At 35.5% G+C, this 13,024-nt stretch overlaps 1 protein-coding gene across 4 annotated transcripts in view; it reads left to right on the forward strand.

Annotated features, from left to right (window-relative positions):
* Positions 1-12,337, forward strand: part of FNBP1L (formin binding protein 1 like) — a 94,974-nt gene extending 82,637 nt beyond the window's left edge. For 2 of the 4 annotated variants that reach the window (XM_053590303.1, XM_053590305.1), the window contains 6 exons: positions 1,313-1,422; positions 4,480-4,612; positions 4,986-5,080; positions 7,007-7,155; positions 8,693-8,851; positions 10,096-12,337. In XM_053590303.1, coding sequence (XP_053446278.1) covers positions 1,313-1,422; positions 4,480-4,612; positions 4,986-5,080; positions 7,007-7,155; positions 8,693-8,851; positions 10,096-10,103 — 654 coding nt within the window. In that variant the 3' untranslated portion in view covers positions 10,104-12,337. Of the gene's footprint in view, positions 1-1,312; positions 1,423-4,479; positions 4,613-4,985; positions 5,081-7,006; positions 7,156-8,692 lie in introns of all 4 variants that reach the window. The other 2 variants (XM_053590301.1, XM_053590304.1) reach the window with 1 other exon arrangement.
* Positions 12,338-13,024: the final 687 nt, after the last annotated feature.

The raw sequence follows: 13,024 nt of genomic DNA on the forward strand, positions 1-13,024 counted from the left end.
AGGTTTATATTAAATGGATTCAACAGCTGCTGATGCTGATTCTTTTGTAATCTCTAATAACGTAGCTAAAGTAACAGTGGTTAACATTTAAGAAGAAAAAGATACCATTTGAATCAGAAATTAGCATCTAAATATTAGCACTTTTTCTAAAATTGCAGAGTTTCTTGATTATCAAAGCATTAAAAATATTTCAAAAACCAAGCATCTGTTTTAAAGAAAGATTAAATCTTTCAGGAATAACAGAGGTATGTCATTTGGTTTTACAAAAGAAGTAGAATTTATACTTGTAATTTACAGAACAGGAAAAATTTCAATTAAAAATATACTTGTTGGCTTGGCACCCATCGCTCAGTGGTTAGGGTATCAGCCACATACACTGCGGCTGGTAGGTTTGAATCTGGCCTGGGCCTGCTAAACAACAATGACATCTACAATAACAACAACAAAATAGCCGGGCGTTGTGGTGGGCGCCTGTAGTCCCAGCTACTTGGGAGGCTGAGGCAAGAGATTCGTTTAAGCCTAAGAGTTTGAGGTTGCTGTGAGCTGTGTCATCACGGCACTCTACAAAGGGCGATAAAGTGAGACTCTGTCTCAAAAAAAAAAAAAAAAAAATATATATATATATATATACATACACACACACACACACACACTTGTTGAAATATAATTTCCAATAAGTGGATAGTTTAAGCTTTTGATTTTTAATGATCAGGTACTTTTTTGATTCTGAGGAATGATTTAATAAATGTACTAATTCAAAGACTATATATATTGTCTATATAAAGTCTATTTCATTAATTAAATTGTTTGTATAAGGTAAGTTGCTTATTTAACCCAGTTATGTTCCTATTTTTAGTTTGAGCATTTGTAACATTCTGAATATCATGGCAATGAGTTTGATTTGGGAATGTGATAGTATGTTTTATATAAAACAATAATTTGTATAGACAAGAAATGTTATGTGTTTCCATTTTGTTGTTGCTGTAAGAAGCTTTATATGTATTCATTTTTACTCTGCTAAGACTGGAAAGTAATGTGGTACTGGTCATTACCAATTATCTGTATCTGGTGATATTTTTACCTGGTTTGTTTCATGTTTTTATAAAATGATTGAAATGTGAGCTCTTTCAACAGTTGTTTTTATTAATATATATACACATAAACACATCTGTGTATATTTCTTTTTCTTAAAGGGGTTGCTTGAGGCAAATTTGAAATTAAACTTGGTATATATTCTCACTTTATGGCAGGTACAGTTTGAAAATAAAATTTCCCAAAAATGTCTTGTATAATGATTTGGATCTCTTTTCAGGGCCCAGCACTAGAAGATTTCAGTCATCTGCCACCAGAACAGAGACGTAAAAAATTACAGCAGCGCATTGATGAACTTAACAGAGAACTACAAAAGGAATCCGACCAAAAGTATTTTTCTTTTAAGTCTTCTGTATCATTATTTATTTCTGCTTTTACTTTGAATGGTGCATTTAAAATGTGATGTATAGAAAGTTTAAAAATCATGTATCCTAATTGAAATATCTTTTGAGAGAAAAATACACTCTTAAAACTGGAAAATTTTATGATAGCCATGTCATAGAGAGTTTCTTTGACTGTAGATTTTTAGTATACGTACATTGATGATTTCCATAAATTAAAAAAATTGCATGATGATTCATTATCAAGAGTAGTTTCTGACTGGGTATGGTAGCTTATGCCTATAATCTCAGCATTTTGGGAGGACGAGTCTTGAGGCTTGAATCCAGGGGTTTGAGATTAGCCTAGACAACATAATAAGACCCTGACTCTATTAAAAATTAAAATTAAAAAGAAAAGAGTAATTTCACCAAGGCTAACCACTTCTAAGCATATTTTCCTTTTGCTTCATATATATAAATTGAGTTCAATAGATACCCGAGGCTATAATTATTTTGTTTGTAGTCAAACATGTTGGCAAATAGTGCCCGATTATTTATAGCTTCATATTTGTTTTTGAATAGCTTTAATTTTTCTTTAATTTTTGAAAAAAGTTTCCTTTACATCATTTTTAAAATAGACACAGAAGAGTTAGTTATGATGAATAGAGAGTTATTATTGGGGCATGGTAGCTCACACCTGTAATCTGAGCACTCTGGGAGACCGAAGAGGGAGGATCACTTGAGGTCAGGAGTTCAAGACCAGCATGAGCAAAGTTAGACCCCATCTGTACTTAAAAAATAAGATGGAAAAATTAGGGTAGTGCCTGTGGTTCAGTGAGTAGGGCACTGGCCCCATATACTGAGGGTGGTGGGTTCAAACCTGGCCCCCGCCAAAATGCAACAAAAAAATAGCCGGGTGTTGTGGTGGGCGCCTGTAGTCCCAGCTACTCGGGAGGCTGAGGCAAGAGAATTGCCTAAGCCCAAGAGCTGGCGGTTGCTATGAGCTGTGATGCCATGGCACTCTACTGAGGGCAACAAAATCAGACTCTGTCTCAAAAAAAAAAAAAAAAGGAAAAATTAACCAGATGTGGTGGCTCATAGTCCCAGCTACTTGGGAGGTAGAGGCAGGAGGATTGCTTGAGCCTAGGAGTTTGAGGTTGCTATGACCTAGTCTGATGCCATGGCACTCTAACCCTGTTCCCCTTCCCCTCCAAAAAGAATAAAGAGTTATTATAATGGATCAGTGACTTAATCCACACTGAAGATAAAATTGGACTTAATATTTTAACATGTGAGTTTGAAGTTTTGATGTTAAGAGTTGTGTATCAGGTGTGATGTGGTGCTTAATCGTAGATGACATATTACAATACAGTTGAGTCTTCTTATTAACAGTACTATGTAATGTAAAATCACTGTGACGGATCATTCTCATAGGGGAAATACAGATTTAGGCTCTAAGTAGCCACTGTCACAATGTTTTCATCAACTGATCAGTATAGAATCTTGTTTTATGTGTGTTTTGTTTAAACGTACCTTATTTAATTTATATTGTTGATTTGTTAATTTTGAACTCTGCCCATAGCACTGTAACAAATGTTTGAACAAAGCTTATCTAACACATGTATTCTCCACAAATAACATTTACAGCCTTTTGTTGGGAACACTAGAAAGCACAATTCAGTACTGTGCTTAGGGGCTATTTTAAGCACCAAGATGACCCATAGAAAATACAAAAATTCAAAAAACTAGATTATAAAGAGACAGTTTTGTTCAGAATATGAGAGAGCGAACATGAAGGCCAGAGTATCACCTTGTTTACCTCAGTTAGACTAGTAAGAGGACTTTATAACTATCTAGGTGAAAGATATTGAGGGCCTAAATTAAGGCATGGTCAAATGGAATAAAAGACCAGAGACCAGAAAGGAGAAATAGATAAAAGTCACTTCAAAGCAGAGTAGGTTAGTCTTTTTGCCTGATTAGATACCTGAGAAGAGAAAAATGAAGGAGGTTTAAAAGAAAAAAAGACTCGAAGCTCAGGAGAGTAGCTATAGACTTCACTGAAACAGTAAGAAAAAATGAATGTGGGACAAAAATAAGGATTTTGTTTGTGCTGATATTTTAAATATGTGAAAAATCCATACTGGAAGGGTCCAATTTGGTTTGGAAATATAAATCTAGAACTTGGGAGAGAAAGAGGACTGGAGCTAGGCATTTGAGAATCATCTGAGATAGGTGATATTCAGACAGTAGGAGATCATGCTCAGTGTAGGATAAGATCAGAAGAGACCTTTTTGTCATTTTATGTAACGTGCATTCAAAGGTTAAAGAACAAGAAAGGAGCAAGTGAGGGAGATTGTGAGCAAGCAGAGGTGAAAAGGAGGAAAAAGAAAATCTAACCTCCAGGAGGTCAAGAAGGGAAAGAGTGTTTAAAGCATAGTCAGTAGGATCAGATGTTAGAGCTAGGGGGAGCTGATTGAGACATAACCTATTGTCATAGGAGAGGCGGTAGTCTAAAAGGAATTGGCATGTGACTGAATGTAGAGGGAGGGGGAAGTTAAAGCTGCCATTCCTATTTCTAGCATCGATGAGTGGGAAGACGATGATGCTCTGTGAGCTTTGTTAAGAAACACTGGTGGAATAGTGGGGCTGGATGGGAATAGAATGAGTTCAATTTGAGATGTTGATGAGTTTAAGAATATTGAGGAATATTCTTCCAGCCCTTGGTTAAATCTGTCCAGCCTCTCAAGTCTGTCTTTCATATTACATGGCTGGATACTTTCCGGACAGCCCTCATATATATGAAATAATTTTCTTGTTTAGAAAGCAAGAAGTGAGAAATGAAATCTGTTACTTTTTTCATATACTGAGTATTTTAAAGATTATCTCAATAAATTACTAATACTGTGCTTATTAGCAGCTTTATGCAAATTTTCTTTAACCAGGTATTGTTAGACTAAATTTACAGAGATATGACTCTTCGTAAGATTAAGCAAGTACCCAGAGTCAAAATTCTTACCTGGAAGGATATAAAATGAATATTTAATTCTGTGGTTTCCTTCCCTTTCAGAGATGCACTCAACAAAATGAAAGATGTATATGAGAAAAATCCACAAATGGGAGATCCAGGGAGTTTGCAGCCTAAATTAGCAGAGACCATGAATAACATTGACCGCCTACGAATGGAAATCCACAAGAATGAGGTAGATTTATTATTCAGCAGTTGTCTGAGATAAGTTATTTTTATAAACTTCATAACGATTGGTTGTTGCTAGAATTATCTTCCAATGTCTATATTTAATTTTAGGGTTTATGATCTAAAAGTATACTGTCATTGTGGTATATAATCTTTAATCCTTCACTAAAGTTTTTTATTTAAAAGCTTTATATAAAGCTAAATATTTATGTCTTTTAAATCAGCTATAAAGTTGATCGTTGACCAAGTTGGAATAAAAGTTTCCCATCTCTAAAAGTTACATAACTACAAAGACTCTAAGCACATTTTAAATGTAGAATATCATATGAGCTTTTAAACATCTATATTGAGCTCAGTTGTTTGCTTATTTTTTCCCTAAGGCTTGGCTCTCTGAAGTTGAAGGCAAAACAGGTGGGAGAGGAGACAGAAGACATAGCAGTGACATAAATCATCTTGTAACACAGGGACGAGAAAGGTCATTTTTTGCATTTTATTTGTATTCCTTCTTTTCCCTGAAACTTTTCTTACTGTTTGTCCTGAAGTTTATACAATTCTTCTTTTTCCTCCCAAATTTAGTAACTTCAGTCTTCTGAACCTAAATAATTTTCTGTTTCTTTAGCAATGTTTGCAGGCGAATTAGGAATTTTCATCTTACTGGTTCAATTCTTGTTTGTCATGCATCCAGAGACAGAGCTAGGAACATGGAAAATTCTTGGAGCTACAGTCTGGGGACATAAGCTCCTCAGGCATAGGGAAGCTTCTTTTAAAGTTTAGATGGAGTTTGGGTAGCTTATGCCAAATAACAATTTTGCTGTCAAATTGCTCAAAGTTTTGTGAAGGAAAAAATAATGGTTTATTTGGATTAGAGCTTCCGAAAGACATTTTGTTAAGTTTTCCTACCATTTGTGACATTTTCCCCTTGGTGTAATGGATCTTTTTCCCCACTCCCAGTAATAAAAGTTTACAAATTAGGATTCACCTTAGAGAAGAATTTGAAAGGTCTAGTATCAAGTCTTGGTTTTCTATTTAAATACTGTATATTACTCAAAGTAAAAGCTTTGAGCAAGTTCTATTTTAATTTTCCCCGAGTTTCAGTTTCCTGAAATAAAAAATGGAGGTAAAAGTACCTATCTTTTGGGGTTGTTAGTAAAAAAGGAAATAACGTACATAAAGCACTGAGCAGTAAAATATCTGGTGTGTGTGCTTCACAAATGTTAGTTCCTTCCTCTCCTCTCCTCTCCTCTTTTCTTCCTTATTCACTGCCTCGTGAAAGACTGCATATCTTCAGTATAGCAAGAGATATCCACAAATAACTGTTTTTGTTATTAGGTAAAACCCAGATTAAAAGGATCTAATTTCTCTGGCATGTGTTATTTCAGAACTTGGCCTACAGACTTACCGAAAGTGCTGCTAAATCTAATCTTAACAAATTTTTCCATTATTAAAATATTACTTAGTCATTTGATTCTTCAGCAAAATTATTAACATTTATTCTCTTTGATTCAAAAAATTTTAAGAAACATCAAATTTTTTTTATGATTTTCCAAGTTACTTGCTTATTACATGATTAATTGGAAATTAACTTTATTTCTTATTTTAGTTAGGAATCTTTTGGTTTTCAGTGACATTTTGAATACTTATCCATACTGGCTTAAACTAAAAATGGGCTTCATTGGCTGATTTTAGGGAGAGCTTGACCTAGGAACTCAGATGATATCCTCAGGACTCAGCTGTTTTCCCACCTCACAGCTCTGCCCTCTACTGTGTTCACTTTTAAGGCTCTATATGGTGATCTTTCAAAGCTCTAAGCAAACATTTCTCCAGGTTCAAGTCCAGTGGAAAAGTCCAGTGAGCTTCTCTTAAAATAGTCCCAAGCAAAAGTCTCTGTGCATTTCTTGTATCTGATTGGGTTGCAGGACTACTTACAAACTGTTCACTCCAGCCATACACATGTGGTGCTCTGGCCCCTCCAGATCCAGGATAGAAACAACTCCACCTGAAGCCTATGAAATGAACATGAATCTGGGTGTGTCCCCTAAAGAATTTTAGGGCTCTCTTGCCAAAAAACGGGGTGATGAATCTGTTATGATGGAAGAGAATTGATTACTACATTTTTCCATTTTATCTAGACCCAGAGGTAGTGGAATGTATGTACTGAATACTGCTATCTGCCTAGAACGTTGTATTCTTTTAATTTTTTTATTTCGGGAATTTCAGCAAAGAAGCATTTTATATTAAAAACAGTTCATATACTTAACATCTAAGAAAGTAGGGCGTAATTTGGAACCATGTCTTTGAAATTTAATTTTCTGAATTGATTCTAAGGAGATCAACCTATAGGCAATACAGTAGAGCTCTCATGTTTATGATACTTGATCAGCAATAATTTTATGTTTTGTAGTCCTGAGGGAAGTTACACTGATGATGCAAACCAAGAAGTCCGTGGGCCACCCCAACAGCATGGTCACCACAGTGAGTTTGATGATGAATTTGAGGACGATGATCCCTTGCCTGCTATTGGACACTGCAAAGCTATCTATCCTTTTGATGGTATGATTTTCTTAATAGATTTTATTTGATAGAGTTGGTTCCTCAAAGTCTAAATACATCTGAGTCACTCACTTTAGTATTGTCAGAAAATTATAATCCCAGTACATTACCATGTATGTTTTTGTTTTAACTGAATTATAAATATAGAAATTTTTCTTCCATACATGAATTGAAAGAAAATTACCCATGTTATTAGCATCCTAATACAGATTATTATTTAATTATCAACTTTGGTCCATACAGAATTTTCCCCAGAGTTCTTACTAATGCTTACATGTACTTAACGAAGTTAAAGCAGCTTGAACCCGTAGCCCAACCCAGGAAGTGGATGGCTGATAGAGGTTACTGCGTGTTCTTCCTTGCAGCTTAGTCACGTTGAGAGATAGTTACAGCCATAGCCATCATCCTATCCTGACTCTGTAGGCCACCTTTCTGGAGGAGAGTGGGAGAGAATGTGGTAGCTGCTGACTACCAACTTCCCCCCTTGAACATTGGAGAGTACACTCTGTGACGGGAGTAAGGCACTGAGCCCCTCTCCTGTAGATTTTTAGTTACCTTTTCTTCTCTTAGATTCTGAAAAATCCCTTTCCTCAGCTAAAGAAGAGCAAACTTTCATTTAAAAAAAAAAAAAAAAAAAGGCTGTAAAACAGTATATACAGTCTTTCTCCCCTCTTTGTGTTGGTTTTAAAATTGAGTAAAGTCTTTAGTTTATCCTTATTCTGAGGAAACATTAAATTTAAGATCTTGAAATAGTTCACTCCTATAGTTCCAGATACTTGAGAAACTGAGGTGGAGGATTGCTTAAGCCCAGGTTCTAATCTGGACAATGCAGAGAGCCCTTGTCTCTCAAAATAATAGTAATAATAATAATAATAATAAAGATCTTGCTGTAATGTAATCTAGAGACTAGGGAGGAAATTCAGTGTATGGTAAATGAAGATTCGGTTGGGAAAACTGTTGCTGCTAAGCAGGTTGGGAAGTATGGTTGGGGGTGGGAAAAAAGGGGAGTCCTGAGGCTGGTGAGGGATTGAAGGAAGGTTAAGCGTTGTGGCCATTATGCTTCTACCATCACCAGAGTCAATCTTCTACTTTTTTCTTGCTCTTTCTTCAAACTGTATTCTTTTGTTCCTTCTTTCCACCCTCTATCTGTCTTGTTACTGTTTTCCTGATCCATACCTCATGAATTCTTTAGATGGAAACTGTTCAAATTTGAGAAAGGAGTTGGAATTTGAAATGGAGTTAGAATACCCTGTCATATCACACAATGTTACTGTGGCTCAGTTACTTCATCTATTATTGGGGGGCGGGGTGATACTAATCCAGTTTTACATGCTCATATGGGAGATGAATATGAAAGTGTTGGGTAGACTTACAAAGCATAATGGAGATGTTGCTAATGAGAGTCAGTGGACTTGTGGTTCCAAGTATATTAAAATCTAGCAAGGTTTCATGTTATTTTGTGTGTTGTACTTCTAACTCTTATTTAAAATTATTGCTGTACTTAAATTATGCTTGTGCTATGAAAACTCTTATCTAGGACATAATGAAGGTACTCTGGCAATGAAAGAAGGTGAAGTTCTGTACATTATTGAGGAGGACAAAGGTGATGGGTGGACAAGAGCTCGGAGACAGAATGGTGAAGAAGGCTACGTTCCCACGTCATACATAGATGTAACTCTAGAGAAAAACAGTAAAGGTGCAGTAACTTATATATAACTACCCAGACAGCTTTGTGCCATGTTTGACATAGGAATGATAATATAAAATGTAAACACATTGAACCGGTTGGAAAACATATGAAAACATAAAGGGCATCTGAGATTTATTGTTCACTATGTGAGCTGTGTAGGCGTAACGCAAGAGATGTGAATGTACCACAAGAACTGTTTTCGTGGCACTTTACGTTTGAGTAGTGCTGGTGTGAAGCTTAATTGATGCCTTTAGATTTATGTCCTGCTTAAGTCTTTGTGAAGAAGGATTTGTGTTTTTCTGCCTTACAAATAATAGAATTTGATTTATTGGGCAGGAATTCATAGATAGTATGTTCCTCTGCCTCTCATTCAGAAAACACAGTGATTATAGTGAATTTCAAACAAGTAAAACTGCTCTGAAATGCTATGGAAAGCTAACTTACCAAAGAGTGTTGTTCTAGGAGTTGAAATTCATAACTACAATTTCTAGGAAGAAAATAATAGTTGGATAATTGGGTAAAATAATATTTTTATTTTCTTCTCTATTTTAACTTTGGTTTCCCAAAGGAAGAAAATAAACACCTAACACGTAATCTATTTAAGTAATAGGCTAATCAAGAGATCTACAAAATAAATCACCTGGTCTAGCTATTAGGTCAATAAAAGCTTTTTTTTTTTTTTTTTTTTTTTGAGACCTGAAAATATTTTGAGGTTTACTGGTAATTTTCAATAATGTACAACCTTCCTTCCAAAATGTCATTTAGCAATTATTTGTAGGAAAATACATGGTTATATATGGGAAAATATACATTTGAAGATAAGAAATTTTGAATGAAAAGGAAGTGCTGCCAAATTTTACTTTTTAAAAAGAGAAACAACTTTTTTGACTAATTGGGTTGGAAGAAGATATCTTTGCCACCATTTAAGGGTATTTCATTATTTTAGTTGAATCAGCAGTTATTAGGATAGATGATTTTTTCTAATTAATTTCAACAAGTGTTTGTTGCAAACACGGTACCATCAAGGATGATGTAGCCCTAGTTGTGTGATCACACCCTGAGTTAGTTGTGTGGGAAAGTAAAGTGAGGAAACAGTAAGATTTTAGTCGTATTTCAAAATTTTCTAGAGTTTTCAGTAACTATAAAAGATTTTAGAGAAATTTGGGACAGACACTTTAAACTGAACACCCCTTTTGGTCTTACCAAAAGTCTTCAGTAATTGTTCTTTTCTTTTTCCTCCTGGACTGCAGGTTCCTGAAGAGGGTTTCTGAGGAAATGGGCAAGATGTTGAAGGAGGTTACATGCAGCTGCTTTTGGGGGGAGGGTATTAGAGTTGTCAGGCTCGAAAGAGAGAGTGAGAGAAGCAAGTTGCATGAGTGCATGCAGACATGATTATTTTTTACTAACTTCATTAGCATTTGTATACATTGTTTTAAAAAATTGTTGTATATGAGTTTTTAAATTCCTAGTTCACATATTCACCCAAAAGAAAACAGCCAACAATGGCTGACTTTTTTCCATTTATTTTACTGATGTCTAATCAGTAAAGAATGAAGAATGATCATAAAATTTGTCTTACATAGGACTGTCCCAACAGGACTGTCTCTATCCCTGCTCTGTTTTAATTATCTTTTAGAACATTGTCTGTTAGATCCTTGCCATTTGTCAGTGTCTGCCTGTGCCACCTCTGTGCTTGCTTAACATCCTGTTGCATGTCTAGAGTGATAGGGCTAGATTTTTCAGGCATGTCTTTATAATCCCTGTTCTTGTCAAAGCCTTTGTTTTGTTTTACATTTGTAGTGCAAATCACTTTGTCAAACATCTCCAGCACTAATGTTTCCATCCTAGTATTTGTGTATGCTGCTATAACTTCCCCACTGCAAACATTCCAGTTTTGGCATTATGAAGAAGTAGTCTGTGAACCTGAAGTATTTATGATGAGAAAAAAGAACACATCTCTGCTCTAGCCTACAGCCCATTTGAAAGAACTCTTTGAAATGTGATACACCTTGAGCATCTCAGTCTGGGAAGAACCTATAGTCAGCACTGAAATTCTGGCATAATAAACAGAGAAGATACCACCTCAAGACAAAGGACTGTTGTCAAAAGTCAGCTGCTTCCATTCAAATGCTGCCTTAAAGTAGAGTGCCTAAATCTGTCGATTGCCAACATTACCACTACAGTATCCCACAAGGGCTTTCTTTATGTGTCAGCGCAGTGCGACCTCCTTTAACTGCGGCACCGGCACCGACATAGCCTCAGTAGGTGGCTGTAAGAACTCCACCACGTACAATGGTGCATCTTCAAATTCGTGCATCAAACTGAAGACAAGTTCTAATCCATTTTACTTAGTGTTTTTATGAGAAGTTTTGTGGACCGCTCCCCATTGTCTTTTTATTTGGGGTTATGAAGATCTCATTTGATTATTACAATGATAGTCTGTTTCCAAGTGATGCTTTTGTTTGAATCTGATAAAATTTAGTGTAACTTTGTAATGATCTATGTGCACTTTTACTTGTAAAATGGGAATTTCTGTATGTTTATACTTGTAAATACAATTGTTGTCACTGCCCTGTTGCTCATATCGTCTTGCCTCGCGTTTGTGGTTCTGTTAATGACTTGTATCTTAACTAATTTCTTAGTGATGTTGTAACAGGGAAATGGGTGGGGGTGGGGAGTTATTTGTACCACTGAAGCTTCATTAATTTGGTTCTTTAGTGTTTTGAGGGGAGAAAGAGAACGTGAAATGGTTTGTGTATTATTGGATTTTAAGCAATATTTTAGAAGCTGTGTGACTGCTTTAATAATTTTTCCCAGTGTTATTTGAATCATACTACCAGTAATACTAAAGCTAAATGACAATTGTGCAAAAGTTAATGCCTTCATAAGATTACACCACTGTTACACAGCTGACATATAGCATATTACCTTCGAGGCTAGTAAACTATTGTTTAGATATAGAATCTCGTTACAGGGTTATTTATATAATGTGACATTATTCAATACTGACAGACTACATGAAGTAGTTTTTAAATCTAGTGCTATTTTTATTTTAAAGGTTAGCAAGGAGGAGGAAATGTGATCTGGCTGTGTTTGTCTTCTGTACAAAGCCTAAAGAGCTTATGCTTTTTTGGCCAACTGCCACAGAGGGCAAAGTTTAGGGCTTTCTCGTAAGGACTAACTGTTCTTTTCAAGCTACTGTTTGTTTTTCTAAAGGCAGGACTTGCTTCCGTAGGAGGCAATTTCCTTCATGTGGAGTAGTGCAACCTGGGTTGTTAAAATAGGAAAGACATTTGTACTTGCACAGTTTAAATCGTTCTTAAATCATCCTTAAATTTTGAACATGTGAATTATCCAAAAGAAATTTTAATTTTTCAGTAATTTTTACTCTTTGTGCACATGTTGATTTCTTAACGGTAAATGCTTTGTTTAAGATAGTGTTCTCTGTTGAGAATATTTTCATGGAATAAAACAATCTTTTCATGGCCAGTTGAGGTGTGTAGTGTGTTTTCTGTTATTGTTGGTGAACCAGAGAGAAAGAATGATGTTTTTCTTGAATATGCTAAACCTTAGATAATACAAAGTAAACAACAGTTCCATAAAGGGGACAACCCTTTTTTTGCAAAGCAGTTTTGGAAATTTTATTCTACTTTTGGTTCTCTCAAGCTCTACTAAAGGAAAAAGAATGTTAAGCATTTCTTTACAGTGAATTTAAATTGAGAATAGCATTATAGTTTGTCTCCAGTAGCTGTGTTGCACTGTCTTATCCTCTGCATCCATAAGAACTGTCTGTGCCTGCACATCCTGATCCAACCTCCACTCTGGCCGCCATTTCCTGTGCTTCTGCTTGATTCCTCATCAGTTAGGGCACCAAGCGTTCCTGGCATTTCTCAGAGCATGGAAAGAGAACATTTGCCATATTTAGCACTACATTATCTTTGACTTTAGGAAATCTAATTTCAAAAGGTTCACCTTTTTAAAAAGGCATATGTGAAATTATGACTGCACATTTTTAGAAATCCAAAAAGGGCGTGAAACTCAAAGTAATGCTGAACAATAAGAGGTTGGAATTCTTGAGATGACAATTTAGAGATTAATGCCAAACTTGGAAGTAGGGAATCACAAAACAATGAATATAGCAAGAAAACAGTTACAGCTTCAGATGAACACAGGTTTGGA

This window comes from Nycticebus coucang, chromosome 5 (genome assembly GCF_027406575.1).
Source record: "Nycticebus coucang isolate mNycCou1 chromosome 5, mNycCou1.pri, whole genome shotgun sequence".
NCBI lineage: Eukaryota > Metazoa > Chordata > Mammalia > Primates > Lorisidae > Nycticebus > Nycticebus coucang.